At 43.0% G+C, this 27,938-nt stretch overlaps 1 protein-coding gene across 2 annotated transcripts in view; it reads left to right on the forward strand.

Moving 5' to 3' along the window:
* Positions 1-27,938, forward strand: part of SPATA6L (spermatogenesis associated 6 like) — a 529,514-nt gene that overhangs the window by 279,221 nt on the left and 222,355 nt on the right. For both annotated transcript variants that reach the window (XM_086961205.1, XM_086961204.1), the window contains 2 exons: positions 8,424-8,675; positions 21,618-21,881. In XM_086961205.1, the coding sequence (XP_086817331.1) occupies positions 8,424-8,675; positions 21,618-21,881 (516 nt within the window). The remainder of the gene's footprint in view (positions 1-8,423; positions 8,676-21,617; positions 21,882-27,938) is intronic.

Genomic DNA, 27,938 nt, shown 5'->3' on the forward strand with positions numbered 1-27,938 from the left:
GAAAACATAAGGACGATGCTCCGCAATGGTAAGGTGAAAAGTCCGGCACTCAAGCAGCCAATACAATAATAAATATGTGTCTGAAGCAAACTCTTACCTTGCAGAGATGAAAACCAAACCCAAGGGCCTGAGCACCCTGAATGATGAAATTAAGTTGTCCCTACAGACCTTCAAGCAGCCCTTGTAGCGGAAAGACAGGACACCACAAGCACGTTTTAAAAGCCTAGCGTGAGGCTGAATATCAACAAGAACAGATTAAAAGTCGGGGAGTATGGTCTGGAAAAAACTGCAGAGTAAATATGAAACTCAAGGCTGAGGCACGTACTATTAATGTACGGGTCTGTGAATTGCACTGCAGCCATTTAGTGTCTGGGTGAGCGATCTGAAATTCAACAAGCTGTTTCACCTGTGGAAGAGGTCAGGGGAGGAGGGAACAAGCAGCGGTGGTGACAGACTTTCTCAGAAAGAAGTTCAACGAGGAGGAAAAGGAGTACTTGGGCTGTGGGATACTGATAAGAACACACAAAGAGCAGCAGGAAATGGCATTTTACAATCAATAGAAACAAAGGAAAATTAAGTGGCAAGCACACCAACCAATGAAAAGCAAGGGCGGGATGTAAGCCCCTTTTGAGGTTTTTATTAAATACAATCAATTTCACAAGAACCGTGCAAGCACTGTGCATGCCACACTTTAAAAAGGTGAGGGAGACCAAGTGCTCCCCCTCCCTGAGCCTTCATAGGCCCCAGGGCCATGTCTTTTTAAAGGGTAGGGGGACCATGCAGCACACACAACAAATCACTAATGACATGTTGTCTTTTATTGAGGAAGGTTGTGATTAACTACTAAAATCAATTCATCGTTAATGTAATGAAAAAAAAACCCTACTAATGTTACCTTTTTTTAAAAATTCATATAAAGAGGCGTCTTTGTCATGATCCAAGTTTTTAAAAACACTGAAATTTCATTCACGGTTAGCCGCTTAGTTATAACCCGCTCATCTGCTCATTCTCTCAGACATTACATCATCAATGACATCCCTCTTACTATCACCTTTAACCCCACATGTCACACTTACCTTATGAACTTGAAAGTCTATGGTTTTGTTGACACATAATAGACATCCCCACAGAGTTTATATGAAAATATGAGGGTACGATATTACTGAAAGTTACTAAAAGCCCTCCTATTAACTACATGCAGTTGAAATAAGGCAAATCCATGAAGATCTAATACTTGTATATTAATCAAGACTTTTTTAGTGCATGTCACCTTTTGGTCACCTGTATTTTGATTTTGCCTTTAAGGAGTTAGCCTAGATTCCCAAGACCTGCCTCCACCATCCGAAGACTGGTTCAGTGACTAGATGTATCAGCAATTGCGAACTATGCTAATACCAGGGTTGGAAGAATTATATGGGATAGGTAAAGTAACAGCACATTGACTTGGGAAGTGTAAGAAATATCAAATTAAGGCTTCTTATACCCTAAATATCCCCTAAGATTAAGATTAGCTAGCCAATTAAGAAACAGCAGGGCCCTCCTCCTATCACCAGGATCCCGATTTGAACACAGTTCATGCATAAGAAGTTTTATTTAATTTAGTGATGCATCTGGTTCACACTTGATGTTTTCCCCTAGTTTGGTAACCTCTTTTTTAACCTGTACCCATAATTTGGCCTGCTCAGTGTGCATTTAAAGTAAGTGTCACCTGGTACTGTTTTAGAAACGTTACCTGAGGAAAGGTGATGAAGAGCAGGCAGGAAAGTGATTACCTCTGTGTTCCAGTGACCCAAACTGGACTTAATGACTGTTGCTGGATTGGAAACAATAGATCATTCCTTGGCCAGTCCGGAATCCCCAGCCCATTTCTCAGATTACTTAGCAATGTGTTGTGGCCCACCGTGTCATGCACTGCTGAAAGTTCCAGTACGAGTGCTTGTTTCTTGATGTCATCAAGCAAGAGTAAGAGCTCTGCTCAGATTTAGTGACACATGCAGACCTGAACTAAATTGATGTTCATGCAGGATGTATTTAATTTCCATATAATCCTAAAATTGTCTTGCAACCTACCTTTCCTAGATATTGCTTGGGTATTCAAGGTTGGACATTGGCTTGTAGGTAGCTAGTACTTCAGGTCAGCCTTTGGTTTCTTCAAAAGAGTCATTCAGCGAAGTGGAAACAATTCATATACAAGGGAGGTAATAATTATGATGAAAAGGACTCTTCTAGATCAATGTTATATTGACTTCTCAGTGCTTTGCAGGCAGGTTGGACACTATAATTTTTTTGAGCCAGTTTAGCTATTTCCCTCTTAGTCTGTCAGCATGATAAATAGCTAATGAAGCGAAGTTGGGTTAACCAATTGTTAAGGCATAGATGTTCAGTTACTGCAATGGACCTGTCTATTTTGGTTACATTTGGGTCCAAAACATTAGACGGCCCTTGTAGGGTTATTGGGTTACACAGGCAAAATCTTTTAAAGTATTTGGGTTTGCCATCTCCTCGCTGTTCTTTAAAATGACCCTACTTCTGCATCTGATAAGTCTTTTGGGCTATTTTCATCTCCTTGCTGTAGGTCCTCCTGTGCCTCTTTCTGCAGATCTTGTCAGCCTTCACCATTAATATGCACCACGGCTGTTCAAAGTTATGGCAACTGCACTCAGTTTGTGGATTTTCTTTTTGTACCACTTGGTGGATTTGATGAAGGTCCTTTATTTTCTAGATCTGAGCGTATCATGTTTGTCTAGTGTGATTGATATACTGTGTCTGATTTGGGATTTGTATTAAATAGGATGCATTCTGAGAGTTAGTATTTATAGTACAGTAGGCTGCCTAGAACTCTTGAACACCAACATTTGTATAGTGTCTGACTGACATGATATGGTTTTTATTTAGATGATTTATAGAGCGCATGAATTGCCCCACATGGGGTATCTCCGCGCTGAGGACTATGGAGGTTAAGATCATCTTGCTTAGAACAGGAATGTCTTCAGTTTCTTCCTGAAACTGTAGTAGTTGTGGGTTAGGCGAAGTGTCTCAGGTAGCTGGTTCCACATTTTTGGTGCGAGATGGGAAAAAGCTTTTCCTCCCCATTTGGTTTTCTTGCAACTGGGGATGACTAGAAGGCCTTTGCCTTCTGAGCGGAGCTTGCGCGAGGGGGTGTATATCGTCAGCTTGTTTGATAAATATGTCGGGCCCAGCTGATGGAGACCTTTGAAAACTAAGCAGCAGATTTTAAAATGGATACGTTTGCGGACAGGGATCCAATGCAATTTGTGAAGAAGAGGGAGGGAGGGAGTGCGACGAGGGGCGTTAGTGACTAGGCGGGCTGCTGTATTTTGGACCACCTGTAAGGCCTGTAATGCAGAGTTTTTTGCCGAAATAAGAAGGGCATTGCTAAAGTCCAGCTGGCTTAGTACTAATGCTTGTATAAGAGTCTCACGAGTGGTCAGGGGAAGGAAATTAAAGACTTTCCGTAGAAGACTAAGGGCATGGAAGCATGACCGTTTTGTGAGTGCTATGTGTTCCTCCATATTAAGCTTGTTATCAACAAGTACCCCAAGGTTTTTTACAACTGGTTTAGGAGTTGGAGCCGTACCAAGTTCTTCCGGCCACCAACTCGGGGACCAGCTGGTGACTGCCTCTGTGAATAGCATAATCTCTGTTTTGCTTGCATTAATCTGGAGGAAATTTTGACTCATCCATGTCTTAATGCTGAGCATGCCTTCAGAGAATATTTCGTGGATATTGGGTGCATCGGTATTGTAGGCAAGGAGCAGCTGTGTGTCGTCTGCGTAGGAGACGGGATAAACCCGATCTTCCTAAGCAGAACGGCCAGTGGGGCAACATAAATATTAAAAAGGGTGGGGCTAAGACAGTATCCCTGAGGGACTCCCTTAGTAACGGAGGTGGTCTTAGCTTTAAAGGGGCCGAGATTAACGGTTTGGGTTCGATCCTTGAGAAAGTCTGTTAGCCAATCCAAGGTGGTGTCCTGAATGCCAATAGTGAACAATCTGTCTAGAAGAATCTGATGCGAGATGGTATCAAAGGCGGCGGATAGGTCGAGCAGTATAAGAATTACTGCTCGACCCCCATCGGCTTGCAATCTAATGTCATCTAGAACCTTAACGAGAGCAGATTCCGTACTATACCGGGGACGGAATCCTGACTGAAAGTGGTCAAGGCAATTGGAGAGCTCAACAAAAGAAGAGAGATGCTTATTGATATGTTTCTCCAATAGCTTGCTATATAGCGGGAGCAAGGAGATAGGTCGGTAATTTGTGATCACGTCCGGTGGTAGTTTTGGGTTTTTCCTAATTGGCATGACTTGCGCATCTTTCCATTCCTTCGGAAGTTTGCCCTCAGTGATAGAGCTGTTGAAGACTACCCTCAGAGGTCCAGCAAGTTCAGCAGCAAGAGTTTTAGCAATTTATGCCGGTATGAGGTCTTTGGGGGACCCTGACTTGGCTGATTTGAGCAGGGTTTCAGTTTCTCCTGTGGTAAGAAAAGGGAACGCTCTTAACAGGAGCTGGAAGTGCGCAAGGGAGCTGATCAGGGGGATGTCTGTATCTGGCTCTTGGGAACTGAGGGGGGGAGAAATTTGCGTAGATATCCTCAATCTTCTGTGTTAAAAAATTGGCTATATTGTCACAAAGTAGTTGGGACGGTTCGTCCTCAGGGCTGCAGGCTTTTGGGTTGACTAAGGAGTTAAGAACCTGAAAGAGTGTTTTGGAGGTGTTATCAGCATGCTCCAATTGGGATGCTATGTGTTTTTTGCGGGCGTTTCTGAGATTCTTATGATATTTTCTCTGCATCTCTTTGAAGTTATCCCTGTCAGATTGTGTTTTAGATCGTCGCCAGGTACGTTTCAGTACTTGACATGTACTTTTTTCTGCTTTCAATTCTTGTGTGTACCAGGCGGCTTGTGGCCGACGGGCCAGGGTGGCAGCCTTCTTAATGGGTATGGTGGCATCTAAGGTTAAATTGATAGCCTCTTGAAAGGTTTTGAGGTGTTCCTCAACTGTGTTATCAGGGGATTGCGGGAGGACATGGAATGCTTCTGCAAAGGACGCCAGTGAAAGTTTGCGCCATTGTCTAAAGCTGCGCGTTCCTGTTTTTTTATTGGGTACGTTTGCCTTGGGACCTGCTAAGTTGAAAGTGATCATATGATGGTCAGACTAAGTTAGTGGGAGTGTTTGTTTATAAATTAATCTGAGGAGTTAAATAGTACTTGGTCTAAAGTATGACCTGCATTGTGTGAGGGTGCATCGTTTTACTTAATATGGTTGATACACTGAAAAGCAAGTTTGAGAGGCAGAGAAAATTAAGAGAGTTTTTTTTATAGAAATTGGTCCAGGAATGAAGAGTGATAACCCAGAGTGGTAGAGCGACATGGTGATGATTACACCATGTCGCTCAATAATTGGAAAGTTAGGTCAAGGTATTCCGCCCTAGACACATCAGTGCTATGAGCTACAGCCACCCCCCTTTCTCTTTCACTCTGTGTGTGATTTTGCATCATTTTCTAAGGTTGTTGTTGAGGATGAGTATTGATTAAGACCTGTTTTGTGTGAGGACTGATTTGCACTTGAGGGTTGAGCTCAAATGATACACTTTAAGTTGCCTTATGGAAATCTGAGGTTTTGTAGGTAATGTGAGGTGGCACAACGAGGATGTTTATCAGGTTCTTCTAAGGGTGAGTATGGTTGTGGCATACCACGAAGTAGTATTGAGTGGCACTCGGGGTCAATGAACTACTATTTGTAGGGCTTACACTTTTGTGCTCATAAACCTCAATAGACCGAGTGGGTCATCTAATCCAATGGAAAATCAAAAGATGAAACAAAGGGAGATATTGCAGTTCATTAGCAGGCAACACTGTTATTCAAAATCAGTCCTGGTTGGGTCATTGCAGCCCATCTAGCTCTGAAAGCTACCCCAAGCCGGAAGCCTACACGGAAAATGCAGAGTGGCAGAATGAGCATTCCGCCCTTGGTCATTAAACAAGGGCTACCATCTTGCAGGGTCATTATTACTTCATTTCTAAGCAAATTTGTTCAGTAATTTTGATCATCATGTAGCAAGCTTTGAAGGTTGTTTACGAGGCAGGGTTAAGATTTTACCACAAGAAAGGGGAATTTTATTAAACTGGTGCGTTTTACACACACTCGACTAGTGATGTTTTCCTAAAACTGGTTGATTTTAAATAAAACATACTAGAAGTCTTCTCCACAAGGAATTATTCTGAGAACTATGCTGACACATCCTGCAATCGTAAGAGTGTTAGGCCAAAAACTTTGGACATTATTCAATGGGTTTTAAAGACCAGTTTACTTATTATAGAGAGGTCCTCCTGAAGAAATGTTTTTTAAATGTAGTGCCAAAATCGACATTATAAGCCAAAATACATTAATAACATTGTTGCAAACTTTGTTTTATTTCAAAAATAACTTTACCTAAGGAAAGTTAATGGCAAATTGCTGAAAAGTATTTTCAAGGCATGTCGCTCTTGAATGATCTAGAGACACCCCAAATGTGCTAATCACGGTTCCACTTGAAATCTTATTGATATTGTAAACCATTAACCGAATTATTTAATTAGCAATATTGTACGTCTGATGACTGCTCTGTTAGCACACTTCCCGAGATTCCATAGTGCCCCATTATTCATACTTTGCAATTTTATATATTGGCTGATGTAACACACCATGCAATTTTTCATAATTTCTCAGTATACACGCTTTAGAGTTATTCCTTATACTAGTGATTAGACGGTTTGCTTATCCCATAGTGCCACTGTAATTTACACTTTGCTCTCTTCCAAATACTCACTACCTTAGTCAACACAGTTCCCAAAATAAAAATGTCAGTCCCAATTAGTATCTTTCTACTGATTGCTTAATGTCTGAAACAAGTAGTCATCTTCTCTTCCCAGGGTTGCATTAAGTGCTGCAATTTCATCTGTTGCTGATTGAGCCAGTTAAGCACATTGTCTGCACCATTAGGGCTCTGGTTTACAAAATGTGACCAGAAATGAGGTCGAAACAGATATACAGTGTAAAGGTTTCCACTATATGGGAGTCGCAAAGGATTCCAGGGTTCTTCCAAGGAATCTGCAGCTGCCGCCTGGACAAGCGCTGGGATGCCCTAGGGTAACTATGCGCTATATAAAACTCCAAAAAAATAAAAATGTAATTACAAGTAGTAGGACTGGAATTCTTTGTGTATTCCACTTTTTTCCCCAAGCAAAGGCATGTTTAGATGTATCTGCAAAGGCATGTTTAGATGTATCTAGTGTACCTCTGCAAATGTGTAAAAGTTCGGCACATTTGCATCAGCTAATAATAGTTTGTTTTCTCTCTCTTCACAAGACATTTCTCCCCATGGAGATACCCTCATTAAATTTAAAGTTGTTCCCTTCGCATTCCCACCCGGGATGGGAATATCATTTTTCTTTGACAAGAGTACATTTCTGACCATATTGAAGGTGTAAGTGTGCCTTTCGAATATTTGTGAGCACCCACAAACATCATTGTGTGTGTCACACCTACTTGAAAACCCTGGAAAACCTGCAACCTGTTCCTAGTACCAGCTTTGCTCAAACATAAATTTACATCATGAAAGTGTATTTTTAAGTGGAGTTGGTTCATTTATCAGTACAAACTTCGTTTTTGTGAATAAGAAATCAGAAACTTGACTATATGCTGGGGACTCGTACAGCCCAGCTGTCTACTGGCTAGTACACCATGTCTATGCTGCCGCAGATCTGAGGTATGTTGACTGTCTGAGTGTGGCTCATTCACAACAAACCGACCTCGGTTTGCTGATGTTTTCACTGGTTGTGTTGAAACCAACAGCTGCCGGTATAAGTGATGTCCTCCGCATTGACTGGTATAGTTCTTCTACTATGTACCGTGGACTCTGGATGGCATCTACTTCTGCTCATGTCAACCAATCACAGGCGGCACTCCTGAATGTGAAAATCACGCAGTTGAGGCCATGGTCCGGACCCATCTTCCAGCAAACAAGCCAGGTAACCTCAGCGGAAAGAGATCAGTGGGCTCCATTGAAGACAGGAGTGTAGCACACACATCTTTCCCTGTTGCCTGCTGAGGGCCAGTGCCAGGACCACAAATGCTCACATGCACAAAGGGGAGTCCACTAGCTTGGTTCATTAAACAATTTAGGTACCCTCTAGCTGCTGCGAGCCTGATGGGGCAGAGCCCAGCAGTCCATCAGGCAAAGCAAGAAGCGCTGGGTGAGCAGAAACAATAGGGAAGCAGCATTTTAGGGTGCAGTAGGAACATGTTGCTCACGAGCTACACCTAGTGGCCAATGCTGAAACCATACTCTGGAAATACATAATTCACTACTCTTTCAAAGCTCTTCTAATACTATTGTCTTGAACTGCATTTTTATTACAGGAAGAAAATAGTGAGCATTTCACAGGACACTCACCAGTATCAATAAGAAAGAAAAGTTCTTCTCCTGCAAACAGTAGGACAGAAAACACAAAAGACAAACCTTTGGAGAAGGCTACAGCACTTTCTGGGCACCGATCTCCCTCCCCGTGCTCGCGGTCGGGCATGTGCGAGCGCTGCAGCAACATCCAGCAGCGACTGGAGCAGTTGAATCAGGAATCCAATATGGTGAAGTCAGAAATAGAGCCGAGTCGTGTAAGTTCTCATTGTTTTTCAAAGCTACTGTTGATAAGTTAGTTAGTGCCTACCGTGTTGCCGTACGACACTCTTCATTTCCGAGTTCTTCCTACTCTCCAGACTGCAGGTTACTCCCACGACGGATGACCCTTCAACAGTTACATGTTCAAAGAGCTGCTTGGAAAAAAATAACAGTAGACCAATAAAATCTGAGATGTCAGTTAAAGAACCTAGCAAAAAGGGAAATACACTTCTGCTCAATATGAGTGGGAAAATCTTCAGAGAGGAAAGAACAATTCTTTCTTGAGTCCCCTCACTCACCAGGGTATCCCCTTGGTGACATGTTTCATCATAAGGGCCATCTCAATCCGCTGCAGATTGAGGCATTCTGCGACTTGCGAAGTTACGTAGGAGCACTTTTGTGAAAAATATGTGTAGTGTGGTGGTGATGTGGAGTGATAAGATAAGATAATTTTATTGCACAGTTAATAAAAACTCACAATTTAAGATGCACAGCTTTAAAAGAAGTATGTATCAAGGATAAAAAAAATTAATTGGTGGAAATTAAAATTATTTAAATATCATGTTACAATTTACATTTTTAATATTGTTCGTTAGAGCTGTGGACCCAAGGTTTATGCTCAGAGGCACTGTCTGTCTCTTATTCAGTTTCCTCCTTTTGTGTCTGCTTAATTCTCTCTGCCACAACATCAAAGAATTTTGTAAATCGGCAGTTCAATTGGGTCTCCTGCGGGTTAAAACATAGTTTAACTGCCTGTCTGCAAGTTCTAATGCCCTTCTGGTTCCATATTACGCGAAGTAAGGATCTCCTTTTGTCCATTAAGGTTAGACAGATACATATTATATGGATTAGATCTTCAGGTCCTGCACTGCAGAGTCAGCAGGTTTTATCATCCCGATTCCTTTTCCATGGGGCCAAATGAGGGCGAATTGGTACTATACCGAGTCCCAGCTTTAGAAATTTTTCTTTGGTCTTCTGTTTGAATCCATGGTCCATGTACGCTTGGTACTTTAATATTTTGTAATCGTTTAGGACTGTCCATCCATGTGCCCTTTTTGCTAGAGTTTCCTTGTCTTCTAATAGCGATGTTATTTTTCTAACCTTTGTTACTAGCTTTTAAAAACTTTTGTGATCTACTGGAGTATTCCAGAGGTTAGTCAGTTCAAGTCTTTCTAATGATTCCATCAGATACTTCCTTGCATAAGATCGTTCTCGTCGCTGCAGCTCGATCCAGAGATGGGCACTTAAGGTGCCCTGCTCTGAGTTTCTGATCTTGTGCCAACATTTTATGAAGCTGCCCCTTCTTCCCACTGTCTGTTTTTGAACCCTGAACTCCAGACGGATTTGGGCAGGAGATACGTAGCTAGGTAGCCGAAAGATGGTTCTATACGTTTTACTGATCACTTTGTCGAGGGTAAGTGCGTCTTTTCCGAGAGTTGACTCACTCCTGTATGTTAGCGTCGGTTGAAGGCGAGCTCTCAGTACTTGGAGAAGCGGGTCGAGCGTATAGTCTGGCAATATTTTCTTTAAGAGGATCATTGTGAGATAGGTCATGGTGCCTTTTCAATATAATGTCTCTAATTGCGTTTTAGACAAGCCTCTGCTGTCTACTAGGACTCCCAGGTATTTGTAGCACGCTACATGGTCCAGTTTGTGTCCGTCCAAGTACCAGCTATTTTTTCTGACCTTCTTATAGTTCACAGCCATAGTTTTTGTTTTCTTTAGGTTGATTTTTAATCCATTGCGCTGTGAAAATGAGCTGGTGGTGTTTAGAAGTTGCTGAAGGCCAGTGGGAGTACGACTTATTAGGACCAGGTCGTCGGCATAAAGGAGATTGTACAGCGTGATGTCTCCCAACCATGGGGCATGTGATTTCGTGCTGTCCAGTTCCCCTAGAAGGTCTGCCAGAAAAAGATTAAACAAGGACGCGCCCTTGCTTCAATCCTTGGAAGGTGTTAATTCGCTTGGAGAGGTGCGTCCCGTCTCCCAGCTTAATCTTGACCCAGGTGTTGGTATGAAGTAAAATTAGCTGCTTCAGGAGGGGTTGCGGTATCCCCCATTTTTCAAGCTTTCGCCAAAGTTTGCCTCGGTCCACATGGTCGAAGGCTGAGCTGTAATCGATAAAACATAGAAACAGCGAGCTCTTTCCTGCTTTGGCCGCATCTGTCAGCAGAGTTAGCGCCATGAGATTGGTGGTAGTTCCTTGTCCTCTGCAAAACCCTGTTTGATTAGCCGGGATTATGTGTTTTGACGCCGCCCAAGATGTCAATTTATCCAATAAAATGCCAGCATAATACTTCGCTTCTATGTCCAATAGAGCGATCAGCCGATAATTAGAAGGATCACTCCTGTCTCCCTGCTTGTAAATTGGGCTTATGGTTGATCCTTGCCAGGATTCCGGGCAGGTTTCTAATTCCTGTATGCCCACAAAGAGTGGTGCTAGTGTGTTGCTCCAGAAGTCGATGTCGTATTTAAATATTATTGGCGGTATCCCATTTGGGCCTGGTGCACCTTCCGATTTCCCCTTCTTTATTTGCGTTTTTATCTGATCCGCTGTTATGTTGATTTTTTCCTCTATGAAACTTGTTAGTGTGGCGTTGTCATTTGCCCCGTCGTTCTTCTTACGGTCATTTTTTCCCATTGTACTTTCCGTGGGGTTTCCAGACCCTTGTTCTTTCTTTCCTTTTTCATTGTCCTTCTTTTTATTCTCTGTTTTTTGTGTTAACAGGACTATGGGGTTAGCTTCGTCGGTTAGGTTAAAGTGATTGTGCAAATACTCAGCCCAAGCTGCCTCTGATATGTATGAGTGTATTCCTTGATGGCCTGGCCGCTGCAAGCTGTGAATTGTTTGCCAAAATTTAGAGCTGTTTTTTTAATTTCGAATCGTACTTTATTTTTGCCCAGAGTTCATCGTTTGCCTGTCTTTTGATTTCCCATGTTGCCTTTCTTAGGCTTGCTTTTAAACCGCGTAGAGCGTCCTGCAAAGGCTCTTTTTTTAGGATGTATACGGAGTTGGTTCAAAGTTTGCTTTATGTTCCGTTTAAGTCTTTTTATCTCCAGCGTGTTTGTCTTTCTCGGTGCAGACTTGGGAAGTTTGCATTTGGCTAGCCTTGGTTTTGTTGCATATTTGATCCCGAGAGTCTTCGTATACCCCTCCCAGGCCTCTATTGGGTTTACAGCCAAATTGCCCTGAACCAAGAGCTCCTTCGCGTTTGAAGACAGTTCTTCGATGTTATCTTGTTTGTATTTTTTGCGTTTGAAGTCTGATGTATATTCGGATGTAGCGCATGCCCTGACTTCCGTGGGGTTCTCTCTGATTATCCTTAGTACGATTTCTTGTGGTAGATGATCGCTTTGGTGATGTGGAGTGGGAGAAGTGAGTTAAAAAAAACTAACTAGTGGGCACAGTACCTTTATTCTAGCTCCTAGTTGGTATGTCTAAAAATAAGGGTGAGATACTGGGAAGAACCTAGCCGTAATGCGTTAGTCCCTAGTATATGTCAACATGTTTTGAGCCTCCCTAAAGCTCTTCTTCAGAACTACACAGGGTCCAACCCTGTGCGTATCACTCCAAAGGTGACCTAAAATGAAGGTAAATAGTGAAAAAATGATAAAGAAAGAAAACGCTGCAACTAATATTACCTCCCCTCAAGACCGCATATTGAATATGCGGTCTCGAGGGGAGCTAATAGGTAGTGTGCAGTCGAGGAGAGCTCAGATCAAAATTTGAAAACGAGCCCCTCAACCCCTCAAGACCATGGGGCACAATTTTGCCTCTAAATGAATACTACGTTACCATTGGGTTTAGTGTATGTATAAATTAACGCATGCATATTAGTTGCAGCGTTTATTTATTTATTTAAAAAAATATTTTTCTTGCTTTATAACAGCAGACAGTCTTTATAGCAAATGCAATTATACCACTTATTCAGAACACTAAACATTATTTATTTACATATCATAAAACAACAAAATTTCAATCTCATCAATTAAAGCATTAGTCAATAAATTCATATCCATTTTGATAAAGGAGCCCATAAATTCAACCCAAACAGTTTTTTCCTTGCCCCCTTTGATTTATATGCAGCAATCTCCAAATAATAAGTAGATAGCAATCTAGATTGCCAATTATTGAAAACTGGTGGATCTGGATCTAACCATTGGGCAGTAATGCATGATCGATAGATCGACATACAAATAAATAAAACCCTTCCTCAGCTTCAGATCTGAATCCGGCTTGGACTGTCTGCGTGCCCAGAATGACCATTTCTGCAGATAGTTGCAAACGAATTCCCAAACTAGCATTTAAAAAAATTGAATAATAGTAATAAATTGCAACAGTTTAGGACAATAGAAAAACATATGAGTAGAATCGGCAGCAATACACCCACATCGATTACATTTATCCCCTTTTTTTTATTTCCATTTTGCCAGTTTGGCAGGGGTATAATATAAATCAAATATAGCCATAAAATGTTGGCTTTTCAGAGAGCCATTAAACAAAACTTTGATTGAGAGATCAATTACTCTCGGCATGTCTATTTTATCGATTTCCAACTTTCTTTGCCATTTGTCTTCAAAAGTGCATAAATCATCTTGTGATCTATTTAACAAAAGTTGGTAAACTAGGCCAATTTTCCAATTATCGCCTATTGCTTCTAGTATATCGATTCTACCTATTGTTAGCTGATCTTGGATCCTTCTTTGATCCAGAACACTTCGGATTTGGAGATACCTAAAGAAATCTGTCTTAGCCAGATTGTATTTATGCTGCAAATAAGTAAAAGAGGCAATTTGGTCTCCCTGATATAAATCTCCTAATATACATATCCCGACAGAGTGCCATTTGTTCATTACCTGATCACTAAAAACATCTGGTAATAACCTACAATTATTTAAAGGTGTATAATAATTCAAATCAAAACACAGACCAACAGTCCTTTTTAATTGTTTCCAGATTTGAAAAGCCGTCTTCAGAATTTTAAATTTAGTCTTTTTGTAGTAATTGGGCTCGATTACTCTCACTAGGCATTGTCTGGCCTCTTTACCCAATATCATTTCATAAATTGAAGGGCTAGCAGATTCTTCTATACTTAAATCCTGAAAGATTAAGACACCCATATATTTCTGCAATACAGCCCAGTAGTACAGCCGGAAATTTGGGATCCCCCAACCTCCCCGAGCTCTAGGGAGTATACACCACTTCATTGCTCTCCTAGATCTGTGTTAACCCCAGAGAAACCTAGAACACACTTTATCAATTCTAACAAAAAGAGAGGTTGGAAAAAGCAAAGGGATCGTACGAAATAAATACAAAAATTTTGGAAAAATTAACATTTTGAATACATTACTACGACCGTATAAAGATAAGTGAAGATTATTTAACCTCTCCAGCATTCTATTTACTGTATCTAATATGGGGTCTACATTCAACCGCACTATGTCATCTATTTTTGCTGATAATTTTATACCCAGGTAGAGAGCATCTGAAGAAAAATGAATGTCTTTTGGTCGATCAGCTTCCGAATGAATCAACTGGGTTTTGGAAATATTCAATTTATAGCCCGAATATCTCCCAAACTTTTCCGCAGATTCCACTATCTTCAGTAAAGCGTTATCTGGAGTTACGATAGCGATATCATCGGCACAAGCAAACACTTTATATGCTACCTGGTATATCCTAACCGGGATGATACCTATTTCTTTTTCATGTCTGCTTAAAAAAGGCTTGATATACAAAGCAAATAACAAGGGGGAACAAGGACAACCTTGTATGGTCCCCCTTGATATTGCCAAGTTGGCAGAGAGATCCCTGGAGATACGAATTGCAGCCTTCGGATGACTATATAATGCCTGTATTGCATTAATAAACTCTTTGGAAAATCCCTTCCAAATTAGGGTAGACCACAAAAACTTCCAGGAAACCCTGTCAAATGCTTTTTCAGCATCTAACAGGGCTACCGCAACAGGGGATTTTGTGGCTTGTGCCCAATCCAGAAGAAAAATAATCCTTTTCACATGGTCTGTTGTGTCTCGATTTAAAATAAATCTGTGCTGCCTTGTTGAGACTAAACTCGGCATTAAACCATTCAGGGTATTGGCCAATATTTTTGAGAAAATCTTGCTATCCGCATTAATAAGAGAAATGGGTCTATATGAAGCCAATTCAATGCCAGCCTTGCCCTTCTTTTTGAAGATTACAATAGTCGCCATAGACCAAGAATCTGGAGGATATCCAAGGAAAGCTTGTTGACATAGTTCTAACAGTTCTGTTTTTAATATGCTTCGGACGGTACGGTAGAATTTGAGAGGTATATTATCTGGTCCCATAGCTTTCCCGGAAGCTAGACCTAGTAGGGCTGTTTCGATTTCTTCCCACGTTATGGGGGCAGCTAACAATGTTTTCTGTAGTTCTGTAATTTCTAAAGTATCTAGATTCTCAAAGTACTCCAAGACATCATGCTCAACGCTCGCCCCATCAGTTGATTCGGTATATCATAATTGATAAAAATCTAGAAAAACTTTTAGCACCCCCTTTTTAGAATCTCGCACAACCCCATTCAAGTCGAGAATCTTTGGAATATCATTAGAAACTGCTTTTTGCCGTAGTCTTTTTGCCAGAAGCCTACCAGTTTGTTCTCAAAATTCATAGCATTCAGCCTTATGTTGTCTGTATTTAAGAGCGATTTAATCAGCTATATTAGAGTAAACTGTAGCCCTTTTAATAGTTAAGTCTCGTTGTGCCGCTACACTATCTTGACCCAATCTAATATTCTCAGCCAACTTAGTTTCTGCCTGCATAACCATGTCCGATTCTATCTTGAATTTGGTCTGTCTTGTTTAACGTTGAAAATTCAAATAGCTAAGAGATTCGCCCCTGACTATCGCCTTAAAGGTTTCCCAAACGATTTTATTAGATGCAGTATTTTTATTAATTCTAAAAAAGTCCTCTATAACTTTGACCATGTGTTGACAATAATCTTCTTCAAGTAATACATTTCTTTGGAAAGACCAAATTCCTCTTTTTATTCTTGTATGTGAATCCAAAATTAATTTAAAGTATTAATGGGTTGTGGTCTGATATGAGTTTTGGCAAAATCTCGATATTGACATTTCCTGTAAGTTGTTGGGGAATAAAAAAGGAATCCAATCGAACACATTTTTTATATGGGGCTGAAAAGAAAGTATATCCTACTTCTTTCGGACGGAGCATGTTCCAAACATCAATAAGCCCATTTTCTAAGACTAATGCACGAAGAACCCTAAAAGTCAGATATTTTCTACCAGAATACCTCCCATCTTTCCGAATATCAAAATACGCATCCATATGAATATTCAAGTCTCCACAAAAAATTACTGGTTGAGTCCATAGAGCTAATTCTGTGCTAATAAAATTCATAAGCTCAGAATCATCCAGATTCGGACCATATAGAGTACATATAGTAAATCTGTTTTCATCGATCTTAAACTCTCCCATAGCCCACCTTCCCTATTTATATTCCGAAATTTTTAAACGGACCCCTAAACCCTGTTTCTTAAAGATAGCTACACCTCTCTTAATCCATGTTTGTTTTGAGCATGCGACTAAATCTAAACCTAAATTTTCAGCCAGTCTCTCTTTGCTCAAGCGATATGCGTCTCTTGTAAACATAATATATCAATGCATAGCAGTTGAATTATTTTAGACAAAGCATTTCTTTTCTTAAGATCATTGAGCCCATTAATATTTAACGTGCAAATTCTCAGTTTCCTATCCATATTTAAAAATAAAGAATGCTACAAACATATCATACCACTTTTGATTATTTGCATAAGAATTCAGCCGAGAATATAACTTGAAAAGAACCAATCCATATTTACAAACAATAATGACTGCTGCTGACTTATAACCCCCTCCCACCACCACCCCGCCTTCCCCCTTCCCTTCTTCCTACCTCCCACACCCTTCACCCTCCAACCCACCCAACCCACCATATGAGGCGCAAGGACTGGAAGTCCCTGGGAATATAGAGTGCCACCCCCCTCACCCCTTTCCTAGGTAGGGAAAAAGAATATCATATTAATTAAACAAAACTTAGAATCTCCTTAGGCTTGGTGTTCACAAATAAAGCACTCATGAGATACCAGCTTATCACATGATAATGACTGGATATACTCTTCGGCCAAGATTTCAGAAAAAAATAACCTGGTTTGCCCTTTTACAATAACCTTTAACTTGGCCGGGTTCTGCAAATAAACTACCGCTCCCTTTTCTTGAAACCGAGGGATCAACTGCCGTAAATGCCATCGTTTGGATACAGTAGCTTGACAGAAATCCAGCCGAACAAAAAAATTGCATCCTTTTGTGTATTTTCCAGCTTTATTTCCACTCAATGTTCCATCATGGTCTGGTAAATCATAGATAATGTCACTTCCTGTTTGATGCACCGTTCATCTGGCCTCATAGCTACTTCGAGGGGAACCCCCTGAGTATTAAGTTCTGGAGAAGCTGTGCCAGTGTCCAAAGATTTATTCGTTACACCCTGGGTCTTTCTAGCTCTATATTTCTTGACTGTTGTTACGGTTGTAATTGTACCAGGAGAGGTCTCACTCATTCTCAGGTCGTCTTCAATACTGCTACCATCATCTAGATAGTCAGCCCAGTCTTTGTTCAAACTTTCATCCGAGGAGTGATCTGACATGGAATAAAAATTATCGGCAAGATCTTGGGAGCCAGTCATATCCTGTAGACAAGCGCCCTCAGTTAGCGCAAGAGAGTCTATCTCATCAACAAGATTATCCAACCTACCGGTGGTTTCTTCTTCTAAGGTGTTCGAGAGGACTCCAACTCCCATAATGCCGTTGGCTGTGCTTGTTCTAGCAGCATTTCCTGGAACAGCAGATGGTGTCTCTACAAGAACACTCGATGGAACCGTTACAAAGGTTCTTGAGACGAAGACAAAAGTGCCCCGAGCGCGGGAGGCAAGATGGCGGCCACAGGGTTGGCTGTGTGAGCAGCTAGCTCCCCTGCTCCTGGTTGGGAAAAAGAAAGAAGCGAGGCGACTTGTTCATGTTTGTGCTAATCATTGCATAACTCTGCATTAATTTTGGTGATCTGGCGATTACTTTGCTAATTTTATTGATCATCTGTAAGTGCTGAAACTCTGCGCCGCGGCTTCCTGCTCGGAGTATCGGATGGTGGATCTGTTACTGTTTCCCGGTACGCGGAGAGTGCTGGTCTGGCGTTTTCCACCTCTCTTGCCTAGAACACACAGGGGCATAATCCGTGGCGTTGGAGCGCCAGCGGCAGCTACGCAGAATAGAATGCCTCTAAAGCCACCGGGTACGAGGAGCGGGAAAACGAAAGCTCAACCCGCGCTGAATGAAGGTATGGATTCCGATAATCTCGGAGCTGCGGGTGCGCCGGGGTAGATGGGAGTAGGCGAAAAAACGGATCAAATCCAAAAGAAAGGAGGTGAGCGCTTAACTAAAGCCGGTTTAGCTGCTCGTTCTGCTAATCAGGGATCACAAACTTTACCAGAGCTTTTCGAGAAGCAGCTTTCTAAGAATGTACAGACTTCGCATACAGATATTTCATCAAAAGGTGCAATTGACATAAGTAAGGATACCTGTGCGTTTATTTTCTTTATCATTTTTACACTATTTACCTTCCTTTTATGTCACCTTTGGAGTGGTACACACAGGGCTGGACCCTGTGTAGTCCTGAAGAAGAGCTTTGGGGTGGCTCGAAACATGTTGACATATACTAGGGACTCCTAACTCATTACGGCTAGGTTCTTCCCAGTATCTCACCCATGTTTTTAGACATACCAACTAGGAGTTAGAATAAAGGTACTGCTCCCACTAGTTAGGTATTTTTAACTCACTTCTCCCACTCCACATCACCACTACTCTACACATATTTTTCACAAAAGTGCTCCTACGTAACTTCGCAAGTTGCACCACGCCTCAATCCGCAGCAGATTGCGATGGCCCCTATGATGAAGCATGTCACTAAGGGGAAATCCTGGTGATTGAGGGGATTCAAGAAATACATTTTTCTTTCCTGTCTGCACATTTTCCCACTTATATTGAGCGGAAGTCTATTTACCTTTTTGCTAGGTTCTTTATCAGACATCTCAGATTTTGTTGGTTTACTATTGTATTAGGAGGGTGGACCTAGCACATACCTCTTCCTCCCACTGTTTTCCGATTTTGGAAAAAAAAATGACACCACATGAATGCATTTCCCAGGAAAGGGGATAGAATATAGTCTTGGGAGGCCCTTGTTTTACATATTTTTGCAATAAAAAGTTAAGTCTAAAACGAGTGTAAAGAACTGGGGCAACTGGCAGTGTTAATGAAGACCAAGAATTATGGGTCAGGTGTACAAAGGTGCAGTGGAAAACCCTGAGATTCAATAAATCACAGAGGGCTAGATGTACACATTTCCAAAATAGCGATTTCTAATGTGTGAAACTATTTTGACTTTCATTAGGGATTCCTAGTGGGTCGCAAATGTTATGTTATGTTATGTCATGTTATCTTGACTTCTAAAGCGAAGCAGCTGCCCCAGCAAAGGGGCGTCCCAGTGTTGATGCAGGAAAGACAAACACAGCAAAAGGCAAGCAGGAGACTGGAATGCAGGAAAAAGGTAGGTCTTAATGGCCTTTCTAAATGCAGTATAATTGTCAAAGCCATGGATCTGCACCGGAGTGAATTCCAGAGGGTGGCGGCTCTATAGCGGAAATAGACTACCTCATAAATATTAATGAGGTAGGCTACAATTTGCGACCCATTAGGAATCGCAGCATCACAGGGAATGTGGCCTGTTGGGGTCAGCAGACCACCATGTCTCTGATTGCTTTTAAATTACGCATTCTTTTTTTTAAAAGCGCAGTCCATTTATCTTTAAAAAAAAAAGGATGTGTTTATAAATAAATAAATAAAACTTTGAAGTTTTATGTTTTAAGAGTAGGAAGTGGTCCGTGGGACCACTTACTTCTCTTAAAAAATATATTTTCAACTTCATCAAAGGGGAAAGGGTGTCTTGGGGGCCCCTTCCAATTTGCAAATAGGTTACAATCGACTTTCAATTGGCAGTAAATTGTGAAGGTTTTGCAACTGCATTTTGGTCGCATTACATTTGTAAATACTATTCCGATTCCATGTTAGGAAGGGACGCCCTGCCCTCAACATGCCCCTACCTAATCCCAAATAATAATACCCAAATTGGGATTCAATTACAAGTTACCGAATCGCTATTTGGGCTTTGTACAGCCCAAAATGCATTTTTCCTGTCGCAAACGGCCCAGCTCTGCGAATCGGGCCGTTTGCAACAGGGAAAATGCTTCATACATCAAGCCCAGAGTTTTCAACCACAACATTTGTTGCGCTCCTTATTAAACTCATTTAGCAAGTCAAAAATATTGACCCATTCACAATCGCAATTATGAAGGGGTGCAAACTGTGATTCAGAATGGTATGGTTGAGTGGTTTGGAACCAAATTCCATGCCTAGGAGGAAAGTAGGCAGCAGTCAAAGGGACCACTTGTTGCTCCCCTAATGTACTATCAAACTAGAACTTTTTTTATAGGAATGCCAGATCCTTTAAAGAACACAGACTGCTTTGCTCTTCCTTGCAGGTCACCATCCTTGTATCTGTAGCCAATTACAGGGGGTTGCAAATAGTGATTTGCCTAATTAATATTTATTGGGCAGGTCATTCTGCTGCCTCCTGCAACTAGAGATTTTGAAATCTAAACGTTTAGTGCATAGGCCCATTGCAAACTTAACCACTGGTCCAGATCGTTTTGAACAATTTGTAAGCACACGTTGTGAGATCAGTCATTACATACTTCTGGTATGTCCTCTGTTGGTTCAATACCCGCCATGGCAGTGAGTCTGCTTCAGATATGTTTTATTAATTAACAAGGGAGAGTAGACATGGCAGAAATAAACAAAAATAAACTTGTGTTTGTGGACTGGTGGGAAATGGGACCGCCAAACAAGCTGTCGGCGGTCCTGCACCCTGAATCACAATGTAACTGCCTTCAAAGCGGTCGCAAAGTGTATATTTTGTGTTGTGGAGGGTGAGGCTGGCTGCCGCACATACTGCAGTACAAAATATGCCCCCCGTGCATATCTCTGCACCATGTGGCAGCACATGGTGCAGGGATTTGTTGAGGGGCACCCCTGGTGCGCCCCAGTGGGGGGCCCAACTACGGGTCCCCAATGTCCCTTTCTGCCTGCCTTTTCATGGCGGGTAAACCGCCATGAAACAGCCGGCGGGAAAGGACATTGTAGTCTGGCTGGCACTACCACTGTTGTAGTGATACAAGTCCCTCCCAAAGGCTGATGGGTTTCATGAGCCCTTCGGATCTGTGGCTGTCTGTCTCTCCGACCGCCAACCATCCGCCCGCCATCGTAATGTGGCTGACAGTAATCAGTATTACTGTGTCCGTCTCACCGTTATCGTAATCATGCCCATAGGTTCAGGTAAATTGTTGAGTTACAGATATTAAAGTCTATCTGAAAAAGAAACATACATTTGTGACACATCACATTCCTCTCAAAGAGTCAGATAGGTTTGAAACTAAACAGTCCAAATACATAGAGTATGTAAATCTCCATTAATAAGCACTAGAGCTATTAAAGACAATCATTATGTGCGCTAATAGGTTAAGCTACTGATGACTTCTTGGAATGTTTTCATTAGCGACAAGTATTTGTATGGAGTAAACATCCACGTCTATCCTATGAACAATACCAATTTGATAAATTCCTGTGCCCTGATCTACCCATTGAAAGTACAAATGTATATATTTGGTAATTTACACCATCAACTGGGATATATATATATATATCTGGGTTATATATATATACATCTGCGTTCCCCTTTTGGCTGGAAAGCTCTTCTTGTTTAGAAATGATTTTCCCAACTTGATTTCTTATTGCAGGGAGAAAATAAAGAGCTTCCCATAAGGTCCACATCAATAGGAAAAAGACATTCTTCACTTGATAACAGTTGCACGACCAAAACCAGGGAGAAACATTTTGAGAAGGCTGCAGAATCTTCTAGATCTCGATCCCCATCACCATGCACCCTGAGGAGCGTGTGTGAGCCAAACATTCTCAACCACCAACGGCTGTCTCGGGTGAGCCAGGGAGACTGTGTGCTCAAGCCAGATATAGATTCCAAGCTTCAGCTAGTAGCCAAAGATGTAAGTTCTTTTTGTTAATATGGTTTTTCAAATATATAGCTATCCATCTGCATTAACAGGTTGTGTCTGAAAGAAGAAATCATATAATACTCATCCTTTTATTTCCCGAACTCTGGATGTCTGGGGTTTGTCACTGACTAAAGTTCGAATTATGAAAATAATTGACCACATTTTACCTAATTTGTAGTTCCGTTTTCATTATCTTTGGATTAAAAAGGCCAGGCCATAAAGCTGAAAAATAAAGTGAACTGTCCATATAATAGAATATTTAGGCATTCTGCCACCTTACAGCTTCAGGGGAAGAGGCTAAATATAGTTCTACATTTAAGCAAATGCTCAAGCTGGATCCATTAGAGCTAACCGGTGTACATTAGGCAGCAGTGATACAGATCACATGAGATCTTGGCTCTGGTATCTGTGAAATAGGAGATTTCATAAATCAGCATCCTATCCAAGCATGCCACATACTTCTGTTACTGATTGGCTCTATGGCGTTGGGCAATATTTTTCTAAATCATAATACAAGGAACAATCAAATCCTGACAAAAGTTCATGCTGTTCAGTGGCGGCCGCCACAAACAAACAGTGGTAGGCCAGGTGGAGGGGGTGCGGGGGTCGGGGAGGGAGGGGAGATTTAATAATAATAATTAAAAAAGCGATTTACCTGGCTGAAGCTGCCGGCCGCCTCCCGTGTCGTGCCTTGGACTTCCTGGTCCCAGCACCCCCTGGGACAGCATGTCAGACTCCCTGTGCAATCACCACAATGCTATCTTTCTATGAGAGCAGCGCAGGGATTGGCCTGAGCATGATTGTGACGCTCGGTTCAGGACAGGGAGCCTGTGATGTTTCTCCAACCCAGCCGTGCAATGCAACTGGGTTGGAGAAACCTAAGTGCACATGTGTGTTTGGGCGGCCTAAGACTGCTAGCCAAACACATATGCACACTTATTAGTGCACCAACCACTCCTCCCATGGCCCCGGCCCCGGCCCTGCCCCTCACTACAGTGCTGGGTCAGAGCCAGCAGCTAAAAAATAAAACAGTGCTAAAATATCATTTTATTTTTCAGCTACTGGCTCTGAGCCAGTGGGGTGCCCTTGATGCTGTTACATGTGTGGACTCTGTGAAATCATCCTGTCAACCCTTTTGAAATAGGAAAGGGTTGGAAGGGTTCAAGTTCATTGCATGAGCTGCAGACCTTCTTTCACCGCAAGATAGCAGACATCCATGACAGCTTCAACACCCAGACAGCCCCAACAGACAGCAACACAACAGACCCTCCCCACACCATCGACCAAACCCCCTGCTAGTCTGGGCCAGCGTGAGCATCGATGACACCATCAAGACCATGTGCACAATCCACTCCGGCTCTCCGTCAGACCCATTCCCGCACCACGTTTTCAACAGAGCAAGCAGCCCCATCGCACCCCACCTGCGCAACGTCATCAATCTCTCCCTCGAGACTGCGACCTTCCCAGAGATCTGGAAACACGCCGAGATCAACGCCCTACTCAAAAAACCTAAGGCAGACCCAAGAAACTTTAGGAACTTCCGGCCCATCTCTCTGCTCCACTTCCCGGCCAAGGTCAACAGACAGCTAACCCGATACTTAGAAGAAAACAGAATCCTGGACCCTTCCCAGTCAGGGTTCCGCAGCAACCACAGCACCGAGACTGCCCTCATCGCTGCCACCGACGCGATCCGGACCCTGCTGGACAACGGCGAGACCGCAGCACTCTTCCTCCTAGACCTCTCTGCTGCCTTTCACACCGTCTGCCACCGCACACTACGTGCACGCCTCCACGCCACAGGGATCCGAGACAAGACTCTGGATTGGACCACCTCCTTCCTCTCCGGGGCAGAACCCAGAGCGTCCGCCTCCGCCCATTCCATTCCAAAGCCTCCGAGATCATCTGCGGCGTACCCCAGAGACCCTCTCTCAGACCGACACTGTTCAACATTTACATGGCCCGCTCGCACATGTAGCCCGACAGCACAACCTCAACATAATCTCCTACACCGGCGACACTGAGCTGATCCTCTCCCTCAACAAGGACCCCATCACCGCAAAAGCCAACCTCCATGAAGCAATGAAGGCCGCCTCCGACTGGATGAAGACCAGCTGTCTGAAGCTGAACTCGGACAAGACGGAGGTCCTCATCCTCGGCTCCAACCCTTCAGCCTAGGACGACTCCTGGTGGCCGACGGCACTGGGGGCAGCCCCGACACCCACCGACCACGCACGCAATCTGGGAATCATCCTCAACACAACGCTCTCAATGACTAAGCAAGTCAACGTCGTCTCCTCCTCCTGCTTCAACACCCTCCGAATGCTCCGCAAGATCTACAGATGGATCCCGAAAGATACAAGAAAGACAGTCACGCAGGCCCTCGTTAGCAGCAGACTCGACTACGGAAACGCCCTCTATGCGGGAGCCCCAACCAAGCTCATTAAACGACTACAACGCATCCAAAACGCATCAGCACGACTGATCCTCGACGTACCATGCCACGGCCACATCACCCCCCACCTGAGAGACCTGCACTGGCTCCCTGTCAACAAGAGGATATCCTTCAAGCTCCTCACCCATGCACACAAGGCACTCCACAAGACCTGCTCTCCTCCTACATCCTTAACCGCCAGCTACGCTCCGCCGACCTCTCACTCGCCACCGTCCTGCGCATCCGAAGAACAACCACCGGTGGGAGATCCTTCTCCCACCTCGCCGCCAAGACATGGAACACCCTCCCACTGAGTCTACGACAGACCCAAGACCTGCTGACCTTCAGGAGGATACTCAAGACCGGGCAGTTCAACCAGTACCAACCCCCCCCCCCGGCGCCTTGAGACCCTTTGCGGGTATGTAGTGTGCTTTACAAATGATTGATTGATTAATTGATAAATGGTCTGATTTAAATGTTGGACTTTGTGCTGCAGAGTAGGATTCATCAGTGGTGTATTACAAAAAGATCAGTGCCCTTCTTCAAGATATGGTCTGTCCAGTAAATTATTATTCTACTCGAGTCCCTTTCTACCTACAGCTGCTCCCTGACTTTCTTTCTTTCATAACTGCATCTGCTCTTCACTCTTGTGCCATTAATTCCTCCTCTCTGCTCCTCCTATCCTCACTCTCCCACCTTTCATTCTCCCACCATCTGACTTTCTGACTTCTCTCCTCCATATCCCCATCTCCATTATGACGAGTGGTGCAGCAAAGGTGTCATGGGCCCTAGTGCGAGGAAAGAGAATGGACTCTCACTCCTTGAATTTGCCAATAAAAGACAGTCCTAACTGGGTGCAGAGTGCCCCACACAGGCAAGGACCTCTGCCACTGCACCTGCTGGCCACTCTTGTCCTGACGCCCCCTTCTTTAATATCCCCTATTTTCACCTCTTCTTCCTTTTCTGCCATTTCTCCATAACTTTTTCAACCCCATTGTCTCCATCCACCTCAATTCACACCACTTGTACTTACACATGTATCTATCGCACCCACAGCTGAAACTGATTTGTAGTTCCATAATACCACAGCCATTTGTCCTTAGTTTATACTTAGGCTTGAATACATCTTTATTCATCTTTCATCACCGCAGTCAATTATCCTGTGTTCATCGTATGCAGATATGAGCTTTACGATGAACAACGTACAATCCACCCCTGACACACCCCTCTTCATTCTAGCCATCCTTTCTCCCCCGACATCCCACCTGGCTCCCCCAGTTAATCCAGACATTGCAGTGGCGAAGTTATAGTGTTCTTGAGTTCCACTGGCAGCCTCATTCGGGTCTCATTGCTGTCGGTAATGTTCACAAATGGTATTATATTAGTCCTTTAGCTTTGAGTGATGTAAGAGTTTTAGAGCACGAAGCCACCTTGGGCATGTTATCTCTCAAAAGTCTCTAATAAAGTAGTCGGAAAGATGAGATCATTGTTTGGTAAAAACCCTTTCCTCCCTGTGCGTTACTACAGTTTCTCCTTGCCGAGAATCCACCACAAGCGATCGATCAATTTATGTTCTGATGGTAGAGTTTGTTATCCCTAAAGGCTTAGAATAGTTTGTTTTGCCACAAGTAGGAGGTGGGAGATCAGTTCACCTTGCATGCTGTATTGTGGATAAACATCTGGTGTGGGGCATCCCAGCAGGGCCACCTCAGCACCTCTGGCCAGGTCTGACCTAGTGATTTGCTTGATTGTGGATAGTATTGTGGTCCAAAAGTGTTAGAATTTGGGGCAGTACCATATAATTTGAGTAAGAGTTCCCTTTTTCCTGCACCCCTCCAGCAAAAAGAGGTTCCCCATGTTCTTCATTTTTTCTATGCATGCTGGGGTATAGTGCCGGAGGTAAAAGTATCATGAGTGTGGTTTCTCTCCCTCCCAAGTGTGATGTGTAGTTGTTTGACTGAATCAAGATCTCCCCCACTGCTTGTGGTCCAAGGTAATGCCATGTTCCCCCTCCCCCTCCCTCTAAATGTTTGATGGGGGTGCATGAAGTATTCAGAATGTTGTATATGGGAGATATGGCGTTGTTGTCATTGGTTCAATGTATGAGATACTTTTAAAATGGTGTAAGGTCCCTTGACCCTCCAAGCTTAATCCAGGGATGGGGGAACCAATGGCATAGCTGGAGATGGCAAAACTGTTCTGTCTCAGGAATATGGTGGTACTCCTTTATGTGTTCAAACGATCTGATCGAGCCCTCCGAGTGCCTGTCCCTCAATGTACCTTCTTTCCAGCCATTTATGGTATGGGGCCCTGGTTAGTCTGAATCTACGATTTCCCTCAAAGGGGCGTCTAAAGGGAAGGGAAATGTAGTAAGACCAAGCTTTCCCCCTTTGGCCCTTGTGATTTGGAAGACATAGAGCGCTTTCATCCCATCATGAGGGTCTGAAAGAGGTATAATATTTTGGGTAATATTCACATTTTATATGCCGCAATCGTACCAAGGAGTGAGAGTGATTTATGTTTCCAACTATTGAGTTCCCAACGAATACCTTGTTTCAGGCGTTGAAGGTTTATGTACTTAGGTCTAGCTAGAGTGGGGGTGAAGAGCCAAACCCAAGTATTCTATGTGTGTGGCGGCCCATCTAAGTGAGTGCTTGTATCTGTTGTACTATTGTACGGGGGTGGAGATATTCAGTATTTCAGATTTGGGGATATTGATCTTGTACCCTGGGATGTGATGGAATCTGCCTATCCCTCTGAGTACTTGGGGGAGGGAAACTCTGGGGGTCTGTCAGAGATAAGATAATATCATCAGGAAACACTGTTAGTTTTAGTCCCTGCTGGCTGAAGCAGATGCATATGATCTGGGGGGTTATTGCAAATTCGTTGTGCCAATGGTTCTAACACAAGGAGAGGGAAAGGGAAAGAGGGCAGCCCTGAAGTGTGGCTCACATTATATTAACCCAATGGAGGAGGTGACCGTTTACCCAAATCCTGCCCTGTCGGCTTAATAACCTGCGAGGATATAAATGTATTCCCCATCTCTCTCAACATGTCTGTCATGAAGTCCCAGTCCACTCTGTCTAATGCTTTTTCTGCATCCAGGGTAACCATAACAGACTGCTTGGCTCAGTTGGTACAGCAAGTGGAGGTCCTTCTTTGTATAGTCACCTGCTCATCATGCCGGTATGAAGCCTGATTGATTGGGATGGATCAGATTTTCCATTAGGGGCATACGTCTCAGAGAGGCTATTTGGTGAGGATTTTAGTGTCCATGTTGAGAAGGGAGATTGGCCTACACAACCTGCAGTCACTAGGGCTTCATAATCAAGGTTATAGTGTATTCCGTCATTGTGGGGGTGACTCTACCCAGCTTCATAATCTCGCTGAAAACATTGATGTAGTACAGGCAGTAGCTTGGAGCTGTAACATTTGTAGAATACTACAGTGAAGCTCCCAGAGCCTGGTGTCCTGGAGTGTTGGAATTTAGATATGGCTGTGAGGATTTCCCTTTTCCTCAGCGAGTGCCTAAATACTGTTGCTCTGCCCAGACTATGTATAATTGAACCTATTTATGCTGACACCATCCATTTCCCTAAATAAGGACATGGCTAGGG

The sequence above is a fragment of the Lissotriton vulgaris genome, chromosome 3_1, assembly GCF_964263255.1.
Source record: "Lissotriton vulgaris chromosome 3_1, aLisVul1.2, whole genome shotgun sequence".
NCBI classification, from domain to species: Eukaryota; Metazoa; Chordata; class Amphibia; order Caudata; family Salamandridae; genus Lissotriton; species Lissotriton vulgaris.